The sequence below is a fragment of the Rhipicephalus microplus genome, chromosome 5 (assembly GCF_043290135.1).
Source record: "Rhipicephalus microplus isolate Deutch F79 chromosome 5, USDA_Rmic, whole genome shotgun sequence".
Classification (NCBI taxonomy): Eukaryota; Metazoa; Arthropoda; class Arachnida; order Ixodida; family Ixodidae; genus Rhipicephalus; species Rhipicephalus microplus.
The window spans coordinates 124,462,176-124,485,124 of NC_134704.1; the positions used below are offsets into that span (position 1 = coordinate 124,462,176).

Below are 22,949 nucleotides of genomic sequence, written 5' to 3' on the forward strand. Positions count from 1 at the left end.
TGCATTCCACGGGACTGTTGTTGACCGAAGGCTGTGCTCAACGTAAAATTACTCGTCGTGAACACGACATCACACATGCTGCTCCTTACCTCTGCAGAAGTTCTGCGCACTCTGCTTCTAACTGTAGCTCCTTGTCTTACCCCAAGTTTCAGCTGTGTGAGCCTTCCTTCGTGCAAAGCTTACAAGAACCTATTGCCATACGCTTTTCGTATTAAGTATAGAACACTTTACTTCAAGGTATTCTTTAGTGTTGAGCCAATACGCCCTTTTCGTAGGGCGCGCTAGCAATGGGTCACGTACGATATTTTTGGCATCGCGTTATGCCTCATTAGACCTAGATGGGTGCCAGCGTTCTTCAAAAAAGTAAACCCAGAAAATGATCCCACTGAAGCACATTATACGGTGAACTTTCAGGCAATGTGCGTGACCTATCGCTAAGCGTTATGCAGGTTAGGATCTCTCAAACGTTTCTTCAATGTAAAACAAAATTAATAAAAAAAATTAAAGCAGTCGTAGGCACACGTTTTTGTCTTTTTTTTACAACTATAACAAGGATTTGCAGACATAGCAACATCTCTTGCAGGTGGCAGTAGTGGCCGGCTGCAATTGAAAACAATGATACCTCAAGAAATAAGCTTGTCACCAAAAAGAATTCCAGGCTGCATACAGCAATGAACCCGTGTATCGTTTTTGTAAAATTGCAGTGTCGCACAACAAATTGCGAGCTGAATAATTTACAATGCCGCCCCATGTGTTTCCAGTGGGCGGTGCTCAACTATCAAGAATATCGACACGCTCTGTTTTGTGATACTACACTTTATTCTAAACGTTCTGGTGGGATCTGCTCCAATAAATCCGGGAATCATTTTCACTAACTTGCTTTTTGTTTGTCAGATACGATTTATTTTCGCCATCTAGGATATGACGCCATGAAGAGATGTCCCCCCATTCTGGCAGTTATGAACGCGTTCAAAATTAACGTGTAAGTTACGCGAAGTCCCTTTATCTGAAGCAACAGTATGAAGCATAGGAACGCGAAGTTCCTGTTTCAAGCAATCTTTCTGGTGCTAACGAATGTAACGAAGGTCAGTGCACTTCGTAGGCTCGTCCTTCTTGCCATAAGATTATCGTCTGAATAGTTCTCACCTTTTTGTACATCTCGAGGATGTTGCCAAAGATTATGTTCGGCGGTGGTCCAGGAATGCCGCATTTCTTGAAGAAATTGAAGTGATCTCTTCGTTTCCTGCGACCGTTCGAAGTGAAGTGAACACCGACAAGGTGTTTTTGTTTTTCGAATACAAGCGCAAGATTTCTTAGAGCGCTGAAACGAATTTTAAATATTTTTGGATTGTTACTCAACATAAAAGCACTAGTAAAGAGAACCTTACAGAGCGTATTGTGAGAATCAAACTGCACCGAACATACGTTTGATAGCAATACTCTGAATAAACTTTCGGTTTCGGTATCGAGGGGCCAGCTTCTCAATGACGTTCAGTGCGACATTACGGGAAGACAGCGACTAGCAACGTACTAGTGGCAGACACGTGATCTCTTCATGGTAAACGTTAAGAAAAAATGAGTATATTGTCCTCTAGTGACCTCAACAGGGATTTCTGCGACTATGTTTCATGCAGGACACAGAGTTTACCAACTGAGTGCAACGTTGTTGACTCGTCGCGATGTCTCTTACTGCTGGCCTGGCTTGCTGATGCTTCGTGAGGAAAACATTAAAATCAAAGGAAAATATTTTTTATGTGCTCTCTCCCTCTGGTGCTTGGATAGGTTTAACACTGGACACCTAAAAAACAACAAAAAAGACGTCCATTTTGTGACCTCAAAATTTTTTCAGTGCTTCTTTGAAACTTTCGATAGCGTTTGGTCTCTGCATTCACAATTTTAAGCGTTAGAATGGCGGAGGATTTGTCTACCTTCAAATCACGACAAAAAAAAGCTGGTGGACGATGGACTGAATGGAGAAAGAGATGTGTCGAATGAGGGCCAGTCAATTGTTTGTGGCAGGACGTGCTTGGGTATAAGAGAAAGGGGGCAAAAGGCGGGAGCACTTCCCCCTGATAACACGTCTTCACCCTGCGTTCTGAATGTAGGATAGAGTTGCCAGATGCCACCGAGCTAACAAGCAAACAGTCACAATAAACGGAAGCCCAAAGAAGCGGCGCGACTTTCGCAAGGAAGTCGACATGAAGCAAAATTTCAATTAATTTTCTCATTCATGAAAATGTTCCCAATTAAAATAAAGATAAGTCACTTAGATGGAAAGTGCAGTTGGAATAATGACTGATTATTTTGAACAATGAAAATATGCGCAACTATAAGCGCAATCAGATATTTACTTTTGAAATTGTCTCCTACTCGAACTACTCAAATTCATTGATGAACATGCATTTGTCAACGTGATGATCACTAAAATTACTGTACTTGCTGAAGAATGGTAAATAAGCCGTAAACAACGCGAAAGCGATTAGAAAATTCTACCAAGAACCACGAGAAAAAAGAAAGCTTGAATCCACATTATAAGCAGAACTGGTCACTCTGCTGTAAGGGTCTCAGTGGGAGAGGGTCACGAAGAGAGGCTGGACAGCGAGGGGGGCGGGTGCGCTGCGGCGAAACTTCGCATCAAGCATCATGTTGAAAGAGTGCGCTAATGTCATCGAGCTGGACTATATCTCTTAAACAGGAGGTACTACCAAGAAATATGAGCTAAAAAACACGGTCTACGTCTTTGATTGGCTGTTGGTGTCTGGTAATTATATTTGGCGGCGATATATTGCAACACTACAATTCATATCACAACACTTTACACTTATGCGCAGCCATCGGCTGCTTTCTATTTGTTCACTAGTGGAGCTCTTTCTTTGCGGATTCTCTACTCACATGAGCCAGTGTACGATGAATAGAAGCAAGGCGGCGACGGCAAGCTCCAACATGTTGCCTTGAATATATGGCGCAATCTGCAGAAAGTTAAGCAATAGTTGAACGCAAATCAGTGGGAGACGTTAAAATGCCCGCCAATAATAAAAAAAGAACCGAATGTAATTTCACACAACGCGACAAACACTCCGCTCTAACAATGTAGCACCCGTCAAGCGCACACCTTTGCACCCCCTCAGGACTAAAAGTGCGTGGCTAAGCACGATACGCCGTCAACCGCATTCACTACATTGCAACGACGTTGATATAAGCACCGAGGCTAACGTTTTCAATTTCTAAGTCATTCTCTCATTTTGTCCGCGTCAGCGGGATGCCGGTGATCGGTGCGGAAGAAGGCGGCGGATCTCGCCGTCGCCGAGGTTGATTCCGCGCCACTCTGAACGCAGAATGTCTGAATGGGAACGCGGCTTGGTTTCACTTGCCGACTGTAGTGTGTGCAAACGTGAACGAAAGAAACCGTAAAATACTTTGTGGCTATAGGGTCAAGTCGCTTTTGCCAGTGTAAACATAGATTACTGTCAGTGCACTGCAGGGTCATCAGTCATGGTCTGTTGCGCAGCATCTGACAATACGACAATGCACCCTAATAGATAAATGGGTTTGCTACCCAAGCAACAAATTTGCGCGCTTTCTTTAAATGAGTATGCTGTCAAATTTCCGCGAACATGTTTTGCCTAAGTACTTCTTGTTGACCATACGACGTGCACCACAAATCGTGTATGCTACCGACTACATTAGCTGGCTCATAAACGTGTCACTACTACTGGCTACAGGTGCGACTACTCGCTGCTAGATAGGAAAGCTCACAGTGTGCTTGGTTAGTCCGAAAATGCTTCGCATTTGAAACACCTTGACACCATGGTCTACTGCACTTAGCAATAGACCATAGAACTGTTACTGTATGCGTCGGCGACATAAAAAGGGGACTTTCGTGGTCAACCTTCTACACCTTGCTTTTTTTTCAGTTTAAGGTAGCAAGTGATAAGTCCTTGTCAATTAACAAACCTGTTCTTTCTCCTTATCACTTTCTTCCCCTTGGCTAATGACCACCTCTTTAAAGGGGCCCTGCAGCATTTTTGTAGCATGGTCAGAAAACTCTGCCGAAATGGCAGACACTCCCGAAAAAACGCGAGCCAAACAATATAATGCAGCACGTGGTCTTGAATTCACAATAAATTATCAAATTTAGCAAAAAATTGCTTTTTCTTTTGATAAATGATAAAATAAGCTCAAAAATCACTCGTCACAACCGTTCTATCAGCAATTGGAGGATTTGACCATGGTGCGCTCGTTCATTACAGGGATCGCCGCCGGAGGCCACTATATGTTCCACACGTGCGCGTATGATCGCACCGAAAAAAGTTTCATATTCTAATTAAAAAAGAAAGAAAAGGGCTCAAGGTCACGAGGCTTGCATGACGTATTTTCTTCGCCCGTGCAATCCCGGCCGCCGTGATGGTATTTCGGTGGAAGCGAAATTATAAAGGCCAGTCTACTGCGCAATGTCCCAGAACGTTAAGCAACGCTGGATGATCAGAATTTCCAGAGCTAAGCAGCCTGCCAGCCTGCTATAAGCTTCCAGCGGTTTTGTCGGAAAGAACGACGAGAGCATACGATTGCACCGTGCGACATATCATTGTGACTCCGTTCGTAGTGGACAGAGTCTAAAACTTTTTAAGGTGGTGAATACGTGGGACTATATGCTCTTTTGGTCAATGAATTTCATAGCTACTTCAAAAATTGTTGCAGGGCTCCATTAAGTTCGCACTAATGGTAAACGACCTCCTACACGTGCTGCATAACTGGCTGCATCACGTGAGCATAAGTTTGTTTTCACAGCTGCGGATGTGATGCTAATGAGTTACTTCCTGTCGACGCCTCAGGCACGCGGTGATTATACCTGTCATGATGTTTCCGCAGTTTTAAACGAGGAGGATGTTGCTTTTTCTCGAACACACCTGGATTTCCGGCAGCTCTATTATTATCGTGGTGGTACGGAAACCTAAAGTGCTTTCTTTTTCACATCAGTTATGCTAAGTGCTGGATGCGAGAGCTTGAACGCAGGCGTAGACACTCAACCTTCTTCATAATAGAAACACGCAGACCAGTCAACAACAGAAATTTGAATTTGGATAAGTTGTTAATAAATGACAAAAACAATTATCACTCGCGCAAGCTTTCCATCACCCCAAGGCCGGTAATTATATGATTTCTCTTTAGAGTGACAGCTGTGCTTCTCCCGGTACTCACACAGAAAACGACTTTGTGCATTAGTTCGATCTCGCAGCTCAGCCAACGTCAATTTCTTCTTTCGCCTCCTCCTCACGCGTGCGGGGAGGAGGAGCAATTTAGGAGCCCTAACCGTATCGGAAAAATTATAACAAGAAAAGCTTGATGCGTGTGTGCAAAACGGTAGAACTTTTGAATGCTAATTAAATGCGAAGCATTTTTTAGCGAACGAACTTCACCGGCATTGAGCGTATCTATCTATCTATCTATCTATCTATCTATCTATCTATCTATCTATCTATCTATCTATCTATCTATCTATCTATCTATCTATCTATCTATCTATCTATCTATCTATCTATCTATCTATCTATCTATCTATCTATCTATCTATCTATCTATCTAGCCGCTTACGTTTGGGTGCTCTCGTGGTTACCCCTTCAATTAGGCGTGGAGGGTAAGATGGGAGGGTAAGATTGTTTGAGGAGCATGACGCGCTGGTCAAGACATGAATAATCTCACAATCCAGTCGCGTACGTCATCAAACACTTCCCGTTAGACAGCGGCACATAGTCACGGGTGGGTATGGGCCGCTCCGGGTATGTGCCACAGATGATTGACACTTAGTATCTACCCAGGGACGTCGGGAACACACATAGGCAATTTTAACGCGTAAGCAATACTCGACATCGGTAGCGTTGACCAAACGATGGTATATAATAAATGTCCGTGTTATGAAAAACATGACATAAGCAGCGTTGACCCCCGATGAATGCAAATAATTAATTTCAGGGTCCCAGCAGGAATCTAACCCAAGCATTTTGCGTGGTAATCAAGTATTCTACCGCAGAGCTACGCCAGCTCTCGGAATCATTTTTCAAATAGACGCTAATCTTGGTTAAACGTCAATAGTGGTTGCAGTGCTGCCCACTTAATTTTATAAAAATACATATACACTCCTTTGATGCAGCCGTCACGTCGGGTTAACGTCAATTGAGGTAGTAAGGTGCTATGCGCTGAAGTTGATTTATGAAGCAGTGTCCAGGGCCAGCATATTCGCGAGCATCAGCACGACATATGAGCTTCTGGTGTTGCTAATACGCATGTTCCAGTTGACATCGTCGCGCAAGTGCAAACAACTGGTTATATAAACATTTGGAAATCTTCGACATATGTGTGTGCGTGCAATACTTGCACATATATTTAGCGTCATTTAATGACGTGTCACTTAATAAAAATTTGCAACTAGGTCACCTTCTCTCCGCATGCTTCGCATAACATCGCTTCCCATGTACGTGGGTTCTGCCATTTTCTCTCTTTTTCTTTCCTTCCCTCTTCCTTTCTTCGGTCTCTCTTCGTCTTTTTCTCTTTATTTCTGTATTTCTTTTACACTCTCCTTCTTCTTTCTGTCTAATTTCTCTTTTTGTTCTCTCTCTTTCTTTGTTTTTACTCTATTTTTGCCTTTTTCTTTTCTTTTTTTATTTCCCATTGTGGAATGTCATTTTTCGTTTCCTTTCTCCATATCATAAATTGGGCTTTCATTTGAAACTCAACGCTTGCATTGCTACAGACAGCAACGCCCATCAGGCGATCATATTCAGACACCTTTATCAAAGGTCCGATTACTATACACGAGCAAGATCGAGAAAAAGGACCAGTTATTGGTAAAACGCGCACACTAATACGCAGGTGACCGGCGCACCTCAGGGGGCCACGTTTCCGTGTGCTTACCGGCACCGAGTTTTCTTTAAAAACGATAGTCTTTCTTGAGATGCTTGAACGTAAAAAAATTTGGTCTGTCTGTCACACGATTCAGCCACCCGGCTAGCCACCATAATCCGGCCAAAGTTTAAGCACTTGCTGAACACCCGGCCATATTGAACTGGCGGCTGCGTTCATAAAATTGTGGACCCAGGTTCGAGGTTCGAATCCCGTTCCATCCTGGATATTTTAGATGCAAGGCACATTATGGTCCACCTCAATCTGATGTGCGGCGTGACCACCATTAATGCGCGTGCACGTCCCGTCCACCTCTCTTGCGCCTTCCTCTCTCCACACCCCTGTTGCGCAATCACGCCCCCTCTCTCTCTTCGCAACGCCAACGCAGGCAGCATCAGCTAGTCTCCACTTAGTGCCACCCCTCTCTCCTCTAGACCATAAAGTTCGCGCAATGGCAAAAGCATATTCCGTGCGTTTTACAACGTCTTTGCCAATTGTTTCTTTAACATTCATTTATAAAGGGATACCGGAACTATGTTGTCAATCAGTTCCTTCCTTAAACGCTTCCTTTTTTGCAATAGATAAGTAATCCATAGAAAACCTTGCCCTTAGGAATTGATATAACAACGCAACTTCACGGAAAAACGGTGACAAGGAATATCGTTCCCCTCTCTCCGGCGATGCAAAGAAGTCAAGCATGTGATTAAATAACATTGTTTGAAACAAGCTACATGAAAACGCATCTCTCTGGTCTCGTAACAGAATGAAGAGAGTTACTACTTGGTTCAGAAACAGGGGACACAAAGAAAGTCCGCCTTTTTTAACTGGCCGAAACAAAGTTGTTCTTGATGTTCATCCCCACGTAGAGCTTCAGATGAATGTTGCAAACACCCGGTGAATTTTATCAATGCTTTTATGCATACTTATTTATACATTTAATTAATTAATTTTTACCGTCGATCCCATCAGGGATCATTACAGGAAAGGTATATTTTACTTGTCACAACATAAAATACAAGTAGAAATATTCAATTACACAAAAAGAAGATACTGTCAGCTAACAAGGTAAGTAAAAAAAAACTTAATAGTACATCATATTACATGTTATTACTGAAAAATAAAAGGTGGTTAAAGAGGCATACAAAAAAAGAGAACTGAAGTAAGAATAGGATTATGTAACATTGAAAATAAAACGAAGTGACAATGTGCACTAAAGGGTGTGGTGTGTGTCGGATAAATGAAATTGTCAGTACAGTATTAAAAATAAATTATACATAAGTATGGCGATAAAAGTATATTATCACTGGACAGCATGTAGTTGACTTTTACCCAATAATAAGAAGGAGGATAACGTAGTGCTTGTTGCTACATTAGAATACAGCCTTCGTTATCATCATCCTCATCAGCAGCACCAGCAGCCTGACTAGGTCCACTGCAGGACAAAGGCCTCTCCCACGTTCCGCCAGTTAACCCGGTCCTGTGCTTGCTGCGGCCAATTTATGCCCGCAAACTTCTTAATCTAATCTGCCCACCTAACCTTCTGTCTCCCCCTAACCCACTTGCCTTCTCTGGGAATCTAGTTAGTTACCCTTAATGACCAGCGGTTATCCTGTCTACGCGCTACATGCCCGGCCCATGTCCATTTCCTCTTCTTGATTTCAACTATGATATCCGTAACCCCCGTTTGTTCTCTAATCCACTCTGCTCTCTTCTTGTCTCTTAAGCTTAGACCTACCATTTTTCTTTCTATTGCTCGCTGCGTCGTCCTCAATTTAATCTGAACCCTCTTTGTAAGACTTCAGGTTTCTGCTCTGTTGCTAAGTACCGGCAAGATACAGCTTTTATATACCTTCCTTATAGCTATCATTAACGTTTCATTAAAGAAAAAAAATGAGAATGCTTATAAGTTTTCTTATGAATGACGTGTTCGTGTAATGATAATGCGTGTTTAGTGCCGCGTTTGGCGTGTTTGTTCTAAACATAAGTATTTCGAAGTGTAAACCGTTATGACTTTGTGAATCAACTGATACATCGTTTTTAATCGCGCAAGCTTAGCTCGCTTTTGTAAGGTGAGGACACCGACCTGTTTTAGCAATGTTGTAGTTTAATCTTTTAGCCTATATTTATTGTAAATGCATCTTAGTGCCTTTCTTTGAACTGCTTCAAGTTTGTGAATGAGTGGTTAAGTGGAAGAAAACCAAACAACGTTAGCGCATTCTAAAGTTGATCTCACAAAATATTGGTATGCTAATTGCTTTGTGATAGGGGGTGCTAGTCTCAGGCGTCTATTAAAAAACATTATTTTAATGCAGTTGCGGCGACGTTGTTTACATGGCGTTTTTATATTAAGTCACGGGTGACTGTTAAGCCAAGGTATTTGTACTCTATAATTGCGCTGAGTGCCGCTAGCCTACGGTGTACTTAAAATTGAACGTGTGTTTCTTTCTCGTTATTGATAGAACAGCTGATTTTTTAACGTTTAGTGTCATTTGCCATTCTTTACACAATTTAAATACTAAAGATAAAGAGTTGTTTAATCAAGATGGTCACTATAAGAATCACTTACTTCGTATAAGACGCAGCCATCAGTGAGGAGTCTGACACTGACAGGATTATTACAAGGTAGGTCATTAATGTATATGAGAAATGGGATTGGAACCAGAGTGCTTCCTTGTGGAACTCCGAATCTTACGCTAGATTTATGGGAATGCTGCTGGTTGACTTCTGCGAACTAAGTGCGGTCACTAAGATGATGTTTTATCCAGGTGACCATGGGCCCTTTCCACAAGGTTAGTTCAAGCTTATGAATTATTTTGCCATGTGACACATGGCCGGAAGTTTTCGAGAACTGTAAAAAGATATGATTTATTTTGAAGAGTATAAAGATAAGATCAAAACATTGACCAGATAAGCTGGTCAAAAGGTTTTGATTTAGAAGGACCTGCCTGTGGAAGTGTGCCTTCATTATCCATGAAAATAGAGCAGAAGTAGTCATTAAGCAGGTTAGCAGACTTTGGGTTGTCTACATTTATGGTTCCTTCATCATAGCGAATTTTCGGGGTTCCTGTGGTTCCAAAATTTTGCTGGGGCTGAATTCAATATGTTTGTGAGTGCATTTTTGAAGTAGAAGTGTTTAGCTGTCTCAATTTTGAATTTCATACATTCAATAACCGTGCTGAGATTGGGATGTGTGTATTGAATGGGTTGATTTTCAATTGTTTTCTCATCCTTTTTACTTTACGTTTTGCTTGTATACCTTCGCGCGTTATCCATTGATTATCCCTAATGAGTTTCTTTTTTTCTAATTGGCAAGTACGTACTTATACAATGAGATATGATTGCTTTTAGCGCGAGCCGCAAGGCATCGATGTTGGTGCTGCTGTTACGGAAAAGTTCCACGAACAATTCATACTCATCGGCAAGGTAATTAAGTGTATTAGTGTCCTCGGGTTTGCTGTAGTCTGGGTACGCTGTTATTTCTCCAGGGTACCAGTGCTGTGAATGGGTATAGTGCAAGGTGCGACCTTGTAATCGCAAATGCTATCTTGTAGACATACATTAGCGTCTTCGCCTATGAAGTGATGGCTGAGAAATCTAAAATCTAAAATAAAAGAGCTGGATACCTATATGCATGTAGGTTCAGTTACTATTTGTGTAAGGTTGAATGATAACATAAAATCAAATAACAAATCAACACAGTGTGAATTATGCTGCATTGTGTGTCACTTGGCATCAGGTGCGTTAAAATCACCGGCGACTATTAGTCTGCATGACGACGCACGTTGTTCTATGCATTCATACAATGGGCATATGATTTTAAAGTCAGACGAAAGACTGCGGTTACGCAACCAATGACTACATTGATATGAGTCGTAGCGTAGCTCAGATTACAAAAGATTGCCTCAGCTTCCGTAACAAGGGGTAAGACAAAAAACGGAATATCATTTTTACTATAAAATGACGACACCTCCGCCTCGTGTCGGGTGGTTTTTCTTGATGATAGCGTAGTTGGGCGGGGTTTTCTCTTCATCTTTAATACCACCTGTTAGCCAGGTTTTCGTTAGTGTAATGAAATCTGGTTTGAACGTGAGAAGCAAGGCTTCAACGGAATCTGCTTTTTTTTTCTTCAATATAGTACGGGTATTCATGTTCAAAAAGGATATGTCGTACATGAATTTCGGTGGGTGTGAAGGTTTCGAGCGCTTCGCTGTGTGTTTTTGTATAAGTAATGGGAGAGTCAGATTTCAAGAAAACAACAGTATTGTTCTCCTCGGCCTACTGGAACATATTTCGATCATATTTGTAGTCTATCAGAAATTACACTCAGTTCGTCACTCAATCTTTTTCTTTGATTTGGCAAAACTCGACAATCTTCTTCGCAGATCAAGTACGCGTGGTGAAGTCTTCGGAAATTGAGAATTCCGATTCCTTCAACTTGGAAGAATTTTTCAGAATTATTGTTTTGTCGCGAAAACCAAGAACTTTAAAAATGACTGCTCTAGTTTCAGAAGTTTCTGGCGTACCTAGTCTACGCATACGTTCGATACACACAGTATCAGTTTTGAGGGTGTTTTCGAAAACCTTTTCATTTGCTGTCACTTCTAACGCATCTTCGCTTTGTTAGGTTTGTCCTAGTATATCATACACTAATAAACTAGATCTTCTGGAGCAGTTTTCAAGATCATTCTCTTAGTTCTAGTGTTGAAATGATTTTCTGTATTAGTGATCATTTCCGTGCTAGATGAAATTATATCTATGGTTGTAAGTTGTTCTAATTCGTTGTCTATCACGCTTAGTCGTTGTTCCTTTGTTTCCTTTAAGTCCATCGGAATTTGTTCTAATTACTGTGAAATTTCTGGTACATCAGAACCTGGCTTGGATTCTACATGGCTGGCTGATAGCAATAATTTGGCGAGACGCACATTATGAAAGAGAATTTCACACCAGCGCAGGACACGGCAGCACAACTAAATAAGGCTTGTTGCTGCATGCGATAAACAAGGCTCGAATGCATGCGATACTGAAAGCGTTTTCTCACCTGCGCAATGAACACAAACGGGTTATACATGTGCCTTTGCAGCCAGCTGCCGAGCTCTATGACCGGCGCAAACGTGTCGTTGCTTATCATAGCAAGAATAACTTGGTGCGCCACCAACGCGGAGTTCGAGCCCGAACAGTTGCTCGGTGAGGAAGGCAGATTATGATGAAATGTGCTGCTGCTGTGCGATTTCAGTTTTAATGTCTCGGTAAAGCGGCAGACTGAGAGTAGATGCGCAGCATGCGTGTCTTCCATCTGTCGGTTATCTCTCCGAGGCCGAGGCCTCCAGCTATAAGCAGTATCACGTGCGCAATGAACGCAACTGAGTTATTCATGTGCCTTTGCAGCTAGTTGCCGCACTCTATAACTAAGTGATTGTGTTTAGAAGAAGTGGGTAACGATTTAGAGTACTAGGTACTCTGCTATGTGAGAGCATATAGCCGTCCCGTGCGCTCTACTATCGGAGAGCTTAAAGCCGTCCCCGAAAATTGAAGAGAAACATCATTGTAGCAGCTAAAAAAAACACTATACATATGGCAGACCGAGAGAAAATTGATGATTCCCGCCCACCCATGTCTCAGCTGTGACCAGAAGTTCCTCTGTCAAATCAAAGTGATTGGCTGTCTTTATATCTGTCCAGTGGCAACCCGAGATAACACCTATGTGTCGTGAGCCAATAAATATTTCCAAAAGCAGCAGGCGTAAGCTCCCAACTGCCGTGCCACAAACACACGCTTTTATCCCTATTCATCAAACTGCCGCGTGTATCGCTAAACCTTTTAACTATTCTCACTAACGATGTGACACTCTCTCTATCAACAGCAAATTAGGCAATATCATTAACGTTTGCCTGTAACCTAAACCATTTAATTTCATTTCTCTTTAGAAAAAAAGTATTTACAGTATGTAAAGAACACAAAGGCTTCATAACATTTCAGTTATGGGGCACCTACACTTCGGCACATCTATGTATCACGACCACCATCACTACATTGCAGGGAAGACATCATTGCTCTAATATACATAACAATTTTGGCATACATGTACACAAGAACTCAATGCGGTGTCTTGATACAATGAATGGTATAATTATACAACGAATGCAATGAAACACGATTTGTAACAAATGAAATCTTGTATAAGGACTCAATGGACACTGCTTAGCACCACGTTGGTCGAAAAATGAGTTGTACCCTTTCGTGTTCAACGCTGACGAAAGGGCATGACCAATGCCGCAGAAACTCGTGCTCCCCGAAAAAGAAAATCTCCTCTGAGAGGAATGCGAGGATCTCTCGTCTCATTCTCCCCAGTATCGGCCACAAAGCACGCTGGCGGCGATTTGCAGCGACCGCCTCGCATTGGTTTGTCCAAAGGCTGTATATATTCAGAAAAAGGGGTTAACAATTTTGAGCACTAGGTATACTCTACTACGGGAGAGCATAAAGCCGTCCCGTGCGCAGCCAGAGGAAATCGCTCAAGTGTAGCGCCTACAGCTGGAGGCTGAGCTAACAGCTTTCCAGCAGAGTGAATAAACATACTCAACAACCACTGCCGTGTATATAGGCACTGGATTTTGACATCCAAGGTACTACAGGTGGGAGATTTCTCCTGTGCGTCGTTGAACAGGAAGAAATAAATTGCACCGTGCGCGTTAACTAAAAACGGACTGCGAGTATCTGCGCACAGAGTCTTCTGTTTTTTATTGCACATTAGCACTGGTTGGCATGTTCCAGTGAGAAACAGCAACCCATCACTGCGTGCTTCAGGCCTCCCCAGGTTTTTTTCCTGGGCAACGCCGCGATGAGCGCTAGCGCCACCAGAGTAAGTGTTAGCGACCGCTGCTTCGCATCTATACATGGTTCCCTTCAGCGGAGATGGGGAATATTTTATGAGCGAAGCTCCCTAAGCCGTTGGTCGTGCGTCCACGATGTATGTAGTAGTAGTAGTCGTCGTCGTAGTAGTAGTAGTAAGTAGCCGCCTTCACGGCCGGACTATAGAGGAGCGACACGCGCGCATCCTTTTGAATTAAGGATAAAACTCACGCAGGTTAATTATAAATAAAAAGATAGTTCTTTCTTATGAAATGACTTACATAGACGAGTGTCGGTGTCTTATTCTCCGATAAAATTTGCCTTTATTTGATACTTACTAAAGGAACCTTGTAACAGAAGGACGCACTTTGAGCTCTATCTTACCAAGAAAGGTTGCCACGTGAAAACTCGCTGGCCGAGCGTCAGCGCTGCGCGTCACGTCGAAATGTATTGACGCCTTGGCTGTGGCATGTAGCCATGTTCTCACATAACACGCATCTTATGATTATCATGTTTGCACCAGTCACATACCTTCGTCATCCATTGGCGTCACGTAATACCAAACTTAGCATATGTGAACCTAGCAAAACGGCCACGAGCGCATCGTCAGTGTGGCATGTAATCATGTTGCTACATGACACGCATGCCCTGATTATCATGTTTGGATGTGTCGTTTAGCTATGACATCCGTTCACGTCACGCAATATTGGTACATGTGAAGCTAGCGAAACGGCCACCAGCGCATCATGAGCGTGGCATGTAGTCATGTTGTTACATGGCACACATCTCATGATTATCATGTTTGAACCTGTCACATACCTTCGTCATCATTCACGTAGTGTAATACCAAATTTGGTATATGTGACGCCAGCGAAACAGCCGCGAGCGCATCATGAGCTTGGCATGTAGTCATGTTGTTACACGACACACATGTCATGATATTCAAGCTAGGGTCTGTCACTTGTGTTCGCCGTGCAATCATGCCATACCATACCAGTTTTGCAACACGCCATGTGAACGAAACCACCTCAAGAGCTGTAGAACCATGAAATGTAAATCATGACATTCATGACATACATGTCATGATTTTCATGTTGTGAATAGTCAAATATGTTCTTCATTCAGTCGTGTTATGTCATACCAAGTTTGGTATTGATATCATTATCGAAACGGCCAGGAGAGCTAAGTGTCGTAGGCGGATAGATAGATAGATAGATAGATAGATAGATAGATAGATAGATAGATAGATAGATAGATAGATAGATAGATAGATAGATAGATAGATAGATAGATAGATAGATAGATATACAGACAGACAGACAGACAGACAGATAGATAGATAGATAGATAGATAGATAGATAGATAGATAGATAGATAGATAGATAGATAGATAGATAGATAGATAGATAGATAGATAGATAGATAGATAGATAGATAGATAGATAGATAGATGGATAGATAGATGGATAAATAGATGGATAGATAGATGGATAGATAGATGGATAGATAGATGGATAGATAGATAGATAGATAGATAGATAGATAGATAGATAGATAGATAGATAGATAGATAGATAGATAGATAGATAGATAGATAGATAGATAGATAGATAGATAGATAGATAGATAGATAGATAGATAGATAGATAGATAGATAGATAAACACGCTCTATAAGACGCCTAAGTTCGCTAGAAATGCTTCGCATTCAGAATTGGGTAGGCAGCACTGCAAGAACTATTGACGTTTTGATGTTTCACGAAGATTAGCGTCTATTTGAAAAGTAGTTCTGAGACCTGGCGTAGCTCTGTGGTAAAATGCTTCTTTTTGATGCAGAATGCTTGGGTTTGATTCCAGCTGGCACCCTGACATTTAATGTTTGCATTCGTAGTGTTGGCGCTACCGATGTCGGGTATTTTTTAACGTTCGCACGTTAAAATTACCCATGTGTGTTCTCGTCGTTCCTATAGGTAGATACTAAGTGTCAATCACCCGTGGCATATACTCGCATACCAGCGGCATATAAGCGCCCATGGGTATGTGCCACTGTCTTGCGAGATGTGTTAGGCGACGTGACCATGTACAGCCATAAACTGCCCCATCGACACAATAATAATTCATCAAGTGTTTGTCAGAGCACTAAGCGACTTCGCATGGAAAATAAATCTAATGTAGTCTACATAGGCACTAAATATTATGGCTCCGCTATGTAAAGAATAAAAGATATTTTTACATAAACCTTCATTATTTTGCCCATTTTCATTGAAACGTAAATGAATTTCTAATAAGTTTATGCTCAATATCCCGTTATAAAAACCTTGAATTGCACTTCGTCTAAAGGTACAGTAAATTCCGCTTTATTACGTTGAATAGTTTTCCCGTACTCGCAGTACAACGGAGGCCTGTACATCAAAAATGCTTTTGTTGCTCACACTATTTTCATTGCTACAAGTAACGCTTCCGACCAGGCATTAAAATCAGATGTCATTGAAAAGAGAGGATGAGAAGCTTTCTGAAGTTGCCCGATTCAGTTTTCTTTGTGAAGCACAGCGAGCCCAGTGCATCCGCAAACAATGCGTAAAAGGCGGAGTGCTTACGGTCGGATTAGAACCACTACCTTAATAAAAAGAGTCGAGATGAACCACGTGTACAATTGTGCGAGTGGTCACAATATAGAAGGTGTTCAACGATTGCTCGCGGCTTTTTCTTTTCTTTTCTTTTCTTTTCTCGTGAACCGTCGAGGTAAGGAGGCGTTGGGCAAGGGGTAGCATAGAAACTCTGCCAAAGTAGGCAGTTCCTGCGCTTATAAAAACATGTCTTCTCACAACTTTGGCTTCAGCGAGAGCGCCTTTTCAAAGATTTCTCTCCAGTTCAAGCCTCCATCTTTGCCTGAGTTTTTGTCTTGAAATGACTCGCAACTCCATTATATAAACGTACCACAAACGACAGGGACAGTACAGATGCGCTATCATCTCGGTGCATTGTCGTGTTCAAATAAGTTTATTGTGACTGTAGGGCTTAGGCAATGGGTTCTCATAGCGCATACATCATTCATTGTTTTTTGAGAGAGGAGTCCATCAAGGTTTTTGTTGCTCCGGGTAGTGAGAACACCAATTATCATCATCCCGAACTCGTCCGCGCTCGCTTTGTGCTCTTATTTGTCTTCTTCACTCCCGCAACACGCGCGCCAATACTTCCGGCGTGGAATGCAATAACTATGATGAACGTGTATATTAAAATCACGCTATATCACTTATCAACAAGTTAAGGGACTAAAGTAACGCGAACAATACTCCCTGTAATGTAACTACTATAGTAAGCTGACTAAAATTCACGTAACATCACGCAACAACTACTCACGTAAATAAAATACTTAACATTGCTCAGAAGTATAGGCGCGTCTAAAATCACCCTACATCACGTAACTATCACGTGGTCACGTGACACCTTGCCGCTAAGCCACGTAAAAGCTAGTCATGTGACATGCGCACATCAGAATTACGGGACACATGTGTGTAGTGTGGCGAACAAACTGAAACCCGAGAATAGCCAAGTCTAGTCAGGATAATACTACTAGCGAAAACTAAGCATCTCTATCAAAAGCTTGGCATTACTATCAAAGCTTAGGAAGGTTGAACAGTAGCTCCGCTGCTTAATCCATTCTTGTACCAGTAGTGTAAGATGCGCACATTTTTTTTTTTCTGTGCTGTTCGTCCTGTCATGCATATGCTGATTATAGTCAAGCTTAGATTTGCTCTCGTAGCCATAACGCAGAGGAGTCCTCACCCCTTTACCCCGCCGACGATTCGCGATGCCCCTGCAACGAAGGATCTGTGGTGCGCAAACATAAACGCAGAATCGCTCACATTATAGGAGCACGTACCTTCGTCAAGTGTCTCTTCGATGAAACGGAGCAATAACTGGTCTTGCCCGAGACGGTTCACGGCCCACTTGTGGATGACCACTCGGCCGTTATGGCGAATGCGCCTATTTTACCTAAGACGCGTGAGCGAAGTGCTGCGGGTGCATCTTTTCACTGATACAGGTGGATGAGACTCTTTCACAGGCACCGACGTGACCGGTATGGCCGCGTCAGCGGTAAAAGGGAACGCCGACGCTCGTACGATATGTCATTATTTGCACGTGTTTGCAAGACCGCCGGATAAGCTACGTGTCTCGCTGTCGGAAATGCGATCAACGATATTGATCACCTCTCCGGAAGTCATAACAGCTCCGTAGAAAATATCATCCTGACAAAGCTCGGTAAAACTGACTGCCGGATGCGAAGACTTCGAAAAGCGATGCTGAAACTGTAGGTTATCGCAATGGCAGACCGATTGACAGGTTTTTGTGGGCAAAGTTTTATCTTAAAGTAATGAAAACAAAACAACAGTGCCCTGAGGCCCCTGTCTGCTGCTCGGATTTATTTCAGGCTACCGTATTAAAAAATGAATAGGAGAAATGTCAAATGTTAATTTCGAAGAAGAGAAGAAAGAGAGAAAAGAAATTGGGAAAGCCTTAAGCTTCTGCTTTAACAGTTGAACGCGATAGTGAAATCCGGCTTTTAGTGCGCCCTTCAACAGCCAAGTGCATAATTATTATTATGTTTTGTTACATACACACACACACGCACGCACACACGCGCGCGCACAGAGTAGATTGTACCTGCGCGCGCGCGGAATCGGTACATACAGGTTTTTGATCTAAAGCAAAAATCGCATGACCTCCAAGAGATACACCGCACGCCTGCCATCTCGGAGGCCATAAAGAGTCTCACAGTGCCTCACAGATGGCAGCACATTATCTAGCGTTTGCTGTTTGCTTGATCAACGCTTCTGGAAAGGCATGATACGTTTTCTACTAGATGGACATAGTTGTCTATTTTTAGAGCTGTTTGAAAGTTCCTGTGCATTTTTAGCTACGATGGCTGGACTATCACGGCCTTCTTCAACGTGGTTTGAATCCTCCCAAATGCGCCTACAAATCGACGAATGGGATCGTTTTCATCGTGACACCTGTCGATCAAACTGTGTTAAAGGGGTCCTGAAACACATTTTCAAGTAACCATGAATTGAATTCGCTGGAAGAGCTTATTGCCCCAAAAATTCAACGCCGCAAAATTTTTATGAACCTGTCCAGTGCGAGTAAAGTTACAAAGATTTGTCGCATGCTGCGATGGCATTCTTTCTACTCTCGTCCCGACGAAAGCACTGGAAGATAAGGAGGGAGGGGTCGGAAGGGCAAAAAAACCACTTCACCCGCACCTCATGACCTTGAGCACTCCTTTATCTTTTTTTTTTCTTCGAATGCGTGGCTTTCTCAGTGTGATCGTGCGTGCACGCGTGGACAAGTAGCGGCATCCCGCAGCGATCTCTGTAACGAGCTTTTTCGCTGATGGACGATTTTTCGCTCACAACCAAGGGGCCTACGCCGATGGCAGAATTCCTGGGACACGAGCTCTCTAACACTATCGAGTTAAAAATTAGGGAGTGCGATCACAAGTGCTAACCACCTCAATGGGAACGAGTGACGACTCAGCAATATACTGTACAAAACCAACTAATACACAGATATTCGGATCAAGTCTTGACTTACAAATTCTTGACCTACAAGTACTATTTTTTCACTCGTTTTGTTTTTACTCTTGGCTTCAATTTTTCATCTTCCCCGTCAAACCCTCCATCTTGTTTGTCTTTTCCCTCCATGTTATTCGCTCCACTCTCTTGTGTATCACCGTCCGGGCTGGCATCAGTTGGTTTAGGCCTCCTGATTTTTTCAGTTCGTTCTTGTTCTTCCTTTTTTTCTTATATATTTTGCTCTTGCATGGTGTAAAAAAGAGGCGCGTTAATTAGTCAATGCATCTTTCCAGCCACGTTGTGAAAGTTTACTGCGGAGAAATATTTTGTGGGTGTTCTGATCGTTAGTTATTTCCTTATGTTCGTGCTTTGAAAGAAAGGCCGCAACGCTAGTGGGCGTGCTAGTGCAAATCACTTGAGACGAATTTGGACACGTTGACCTATGCACCATAGTGAGTGATATGCTTGAATGCAATCAGTACGTATGGTTGAATGAAAAAGATGTTTCATTTCGAGGGGCTCGTTTCTTCTTCAGTTGGAATTAAATTAACCCTAACAAATCAACACAGATCAATTAGGCCAATAAAGACACAGGGATCCCTATTTATTGTGATTTTTAACTGCAGTGTAATAATCATCACGACGTATTGGCATAAATGACAAGTTTACGAAAAAAACACCCTTTTCGTTGATGGGATCCGAACGAACAACCTTCGAAGTACTTGTACGCTGAAACGTATCCTTCACATTTAGTAATATGAGTAATCGCTTATTGACCTAGTTGAAAATAATGCACATGACCTTGCTTTTGTAGCCGTAAGACAAAAAGTTTCCTAAGTTCGTTGCAGGGGTGGTTGAAGCGTTTCACCTGGTGTGATGTGCTTCGATGCTCCACTGCAAAACGTTCCGCTACTTCGCCTGTTAATAGACTTCACCATATGGCAGTACTGTACTATGATAAAGCTTACTAAAGCATTCATCGATATGTGGAGTTTGACGCCCAAAAAAAAAAACACCATATGATTATGAGAGACGCCGTAGTGGAGGGCTCCGAAAATTTCAACCAGCCGGGGTTCTTTAAGTATATAACGTGGACCAAGTCTGAGCACACGGGCTTACAGCAATTTGGCTTGCATTGAAAATGCAGCTGCTGCAACGGGGATTCAATCCCGCCACCTGCGGGTCAAAAGCCGAGTACCTTAGCCACTACAGACCACCACGGTGGGGCAAACCTACCAAAGCAAACTTCTTTCTTCTAGAGGCACTAATATTTTGATACGCCAACTTTTCTCCTGCGTTTAGCGATATCAGCGTCGCCGTAACCAGCTGACAGAATGAAGATGAAAGAGGGCGAACGTGGAGTGTAGTGGAGGATAAAAGACGATGATAGCGATGAGAGTACGAAGAGAAGGGAACGACAGCGGTGAGACGATATGTACCACAATGACCACCCGTGGCGCCACAGTAGTGCGCACAGCTGTGCGGTCACCGATGACGTCATCGATAAAATATGCCGCAAAGGCTTTCACCGATACCATACAAGGAAATAAACCGCTGCACGGACGCCTGCCCACGGCGGCTGTCGAGCACCATGCTACCTTTCGCATTCTCCCGGTTAGCAAGGCAGTTACACTAGGCCTCGTCTACGGTGGTTGTGCCGAAATGGGCTGCATGAAATTTTCCGCACCAGTCACATTATTCGTGGCGTGGTAGGCAATTGTATATACATATCTATTTCCAGTTGTTTTCTTTAAGGTACCGCAAAAGAAAAGTGGGGAAGTCTCAAGCGCCGCCTTTAAGAGTTGAACGCGATAGCGATATCATGTAGTGCGTACTTCAACCACTTATCACATAATTTATTTTGTATGATGGTACTCGATATGTTTGAATTGTGAATTACTACAACGTAATTGATAAAGTTATAAGGGGTTTCTGTTAAAGTAGATCTTGCATGTGACTGCATTTTGTGTAATGGGTAGCATGTTTTAAACCACGAGCAATTATAGGGCGTGAATTTTCTCGAGAACTTTTCTATGCCCTCACTTCTGGGTATTAGGAAAATACGCGCACGCACATTAATACGTCTGCCTTTTGTTATGGGTGGCCGACTTAAAACCTCGAAGTCGTTATGATAATCAGATGTTGTGACGCCCGATCGCAATGTATACTTGCACCACACACTATTCCTGCAATACTGTATAATATATTGCGAAGCTTGTATACAGGACGCGTGTGTTTGCAAAGCATGAGTGTCATGTCCAGTGCAGTTTCAAGCCAAAGTTATTTCCACAGTGTTTTCAAGCAGACGCGTTGCTGTGTGGTAGAACACCTGCTTGCCACGCAAACGGCGTCGATATTCACGCATAACCCGGGATATTTTGGTACTTCATTTGCACCTTCTTTCATTTTTTCAGTCATGAACTACATCGATTCTCGCTCACAACTTACGACACCGACAGCGGTACCGACGTCGAATTCATGCGAAAAGAGCTTTTAGTGCTTTCGCCTTGAAATCAAAACATCTATATACAGCTGCGATCAGAATTCCCATCAGGCGGCATCCTAATCGTCGGTGGCTTTTCGTCTGTAGTTTTGACTGCCCTCGACCTTTAGTGCTCCCTTTAGAAGCATCTGGGGGTACAGCGTCGTTTCATCGCGATGAGCGTTTCCTGTGACTCGTTGTTAGGGTCCTTCAGTCTGGAGCTAGAAATATGCGTGCGCGGCGAAGCGTGGCGCAGCGTTAATTTAATGTGAACCGTTTCTCAGCGAACATCGTCCATATTCAGGGTATCTAGCTATAGTTTAACAAAACATAATATTCAAAAAGGTGGTTCATAACTTCTCGGGACACTAAAGTGAAAAAAACAGACATTTACATTCTTCGACAGCGCCTCTCCTGTGTCTCTAAATCTATGTGAATGACTATTTTTATTCAGTGCTAGAGTAAAAATTCCGCCTACGACATTTTCTGTCGTAGCCATCCGGTTAAGCTAGCGTTAGATACTTGCACGGGCTCGGGCATACCTGAAAACCAAAGCATGAGAGCCAAGCAGGGCAAACTTTTTCGCAGGGTGGGCCCAGGCTGTGCTTGTGTCTGAAGTTGTGCGAAGGAGCTAGCTTGGGTCGGACCGGTCTTGGACCTACTTTATCTCGAAAGAGAAAAAAAAAACGTTTCCATGTCAGACAACCGCTATACCATGGTGGTCTACTGACTTTAGTGCTCAACTGCTAACGCTAAGGTCACGGGATCAAATCCCGGCGCGACGGCCGCATTACGATAAGGGCGAAATGCTAGAAGCCAGTTGGCTTAGTTTTTCGCCCATGTTAAAGAACAACAGATGGTCCGAATTTCTGGAGCCCTCTACTACGGAGTCAATCATAATCAAACTGTGATTTCGGAAAGTTAAAGCCCAAAATGTGTGATAATTCGGAGAAGCCTTGCGAGAGATAAGCGCTCAGCTTCTGTTTATTGCATACGGAACAACTTTATTGATGGGAAACTAGTGGTGAATCAATATGCCTGTAGGTGACAATTTCATCTTTTATCAGTATTCGTTCTTCTCTTATATCATAATTCTTATTTTGCAGGCATAGTTACATGTGTAACTTAATAAGTTATGCTTATATC

The 22,949-nt window shown here is 42.7% G+C and overlaps 2 protein-coding genes across 2 annotated transcripts in view; one reads left to right on the forward strand and one right to left on the reverse strand.

Annotated features, from left to right (window-relative positions):
* LOC119174259 (thromboxane-A synthase) overlaps positions 1-17,843 on the reverse strand; it is a 54,176-nt gene extending 36,333 nt beyond the window's left edge. Inside the window, exons 1-3 of the mRNA XM_075895911.1 lie at positions 17,629-17,843; positions 2,893-2,969; positions 1,147-1,243 (exon numbers count right to left, since the gene is read on the reverse strand). Of these exons, the coding sequence (XP_075752026.1) occupies positions 1,147-1,243; positions 2,893-2,945 (150 nt within the window). The 5' untranslated portion in view covers positions 2,946-2,969; positions 17,629-17,843. The remainder of the gene's footprint in view (positions 1-1,146; positions 1,244-2,892; positions 2,970-17,628) is intronic.
* The window catches only part of LOC119174258 (sulfotransferase 1C2-like), a 265,196-nt gene that overhangs the window by 113,771 nt on the left and 128,476 nt on the right, over positions 1-22,949 (forward strand). The gene's annotated exons all lie outside the window — the stretch shown is intronic.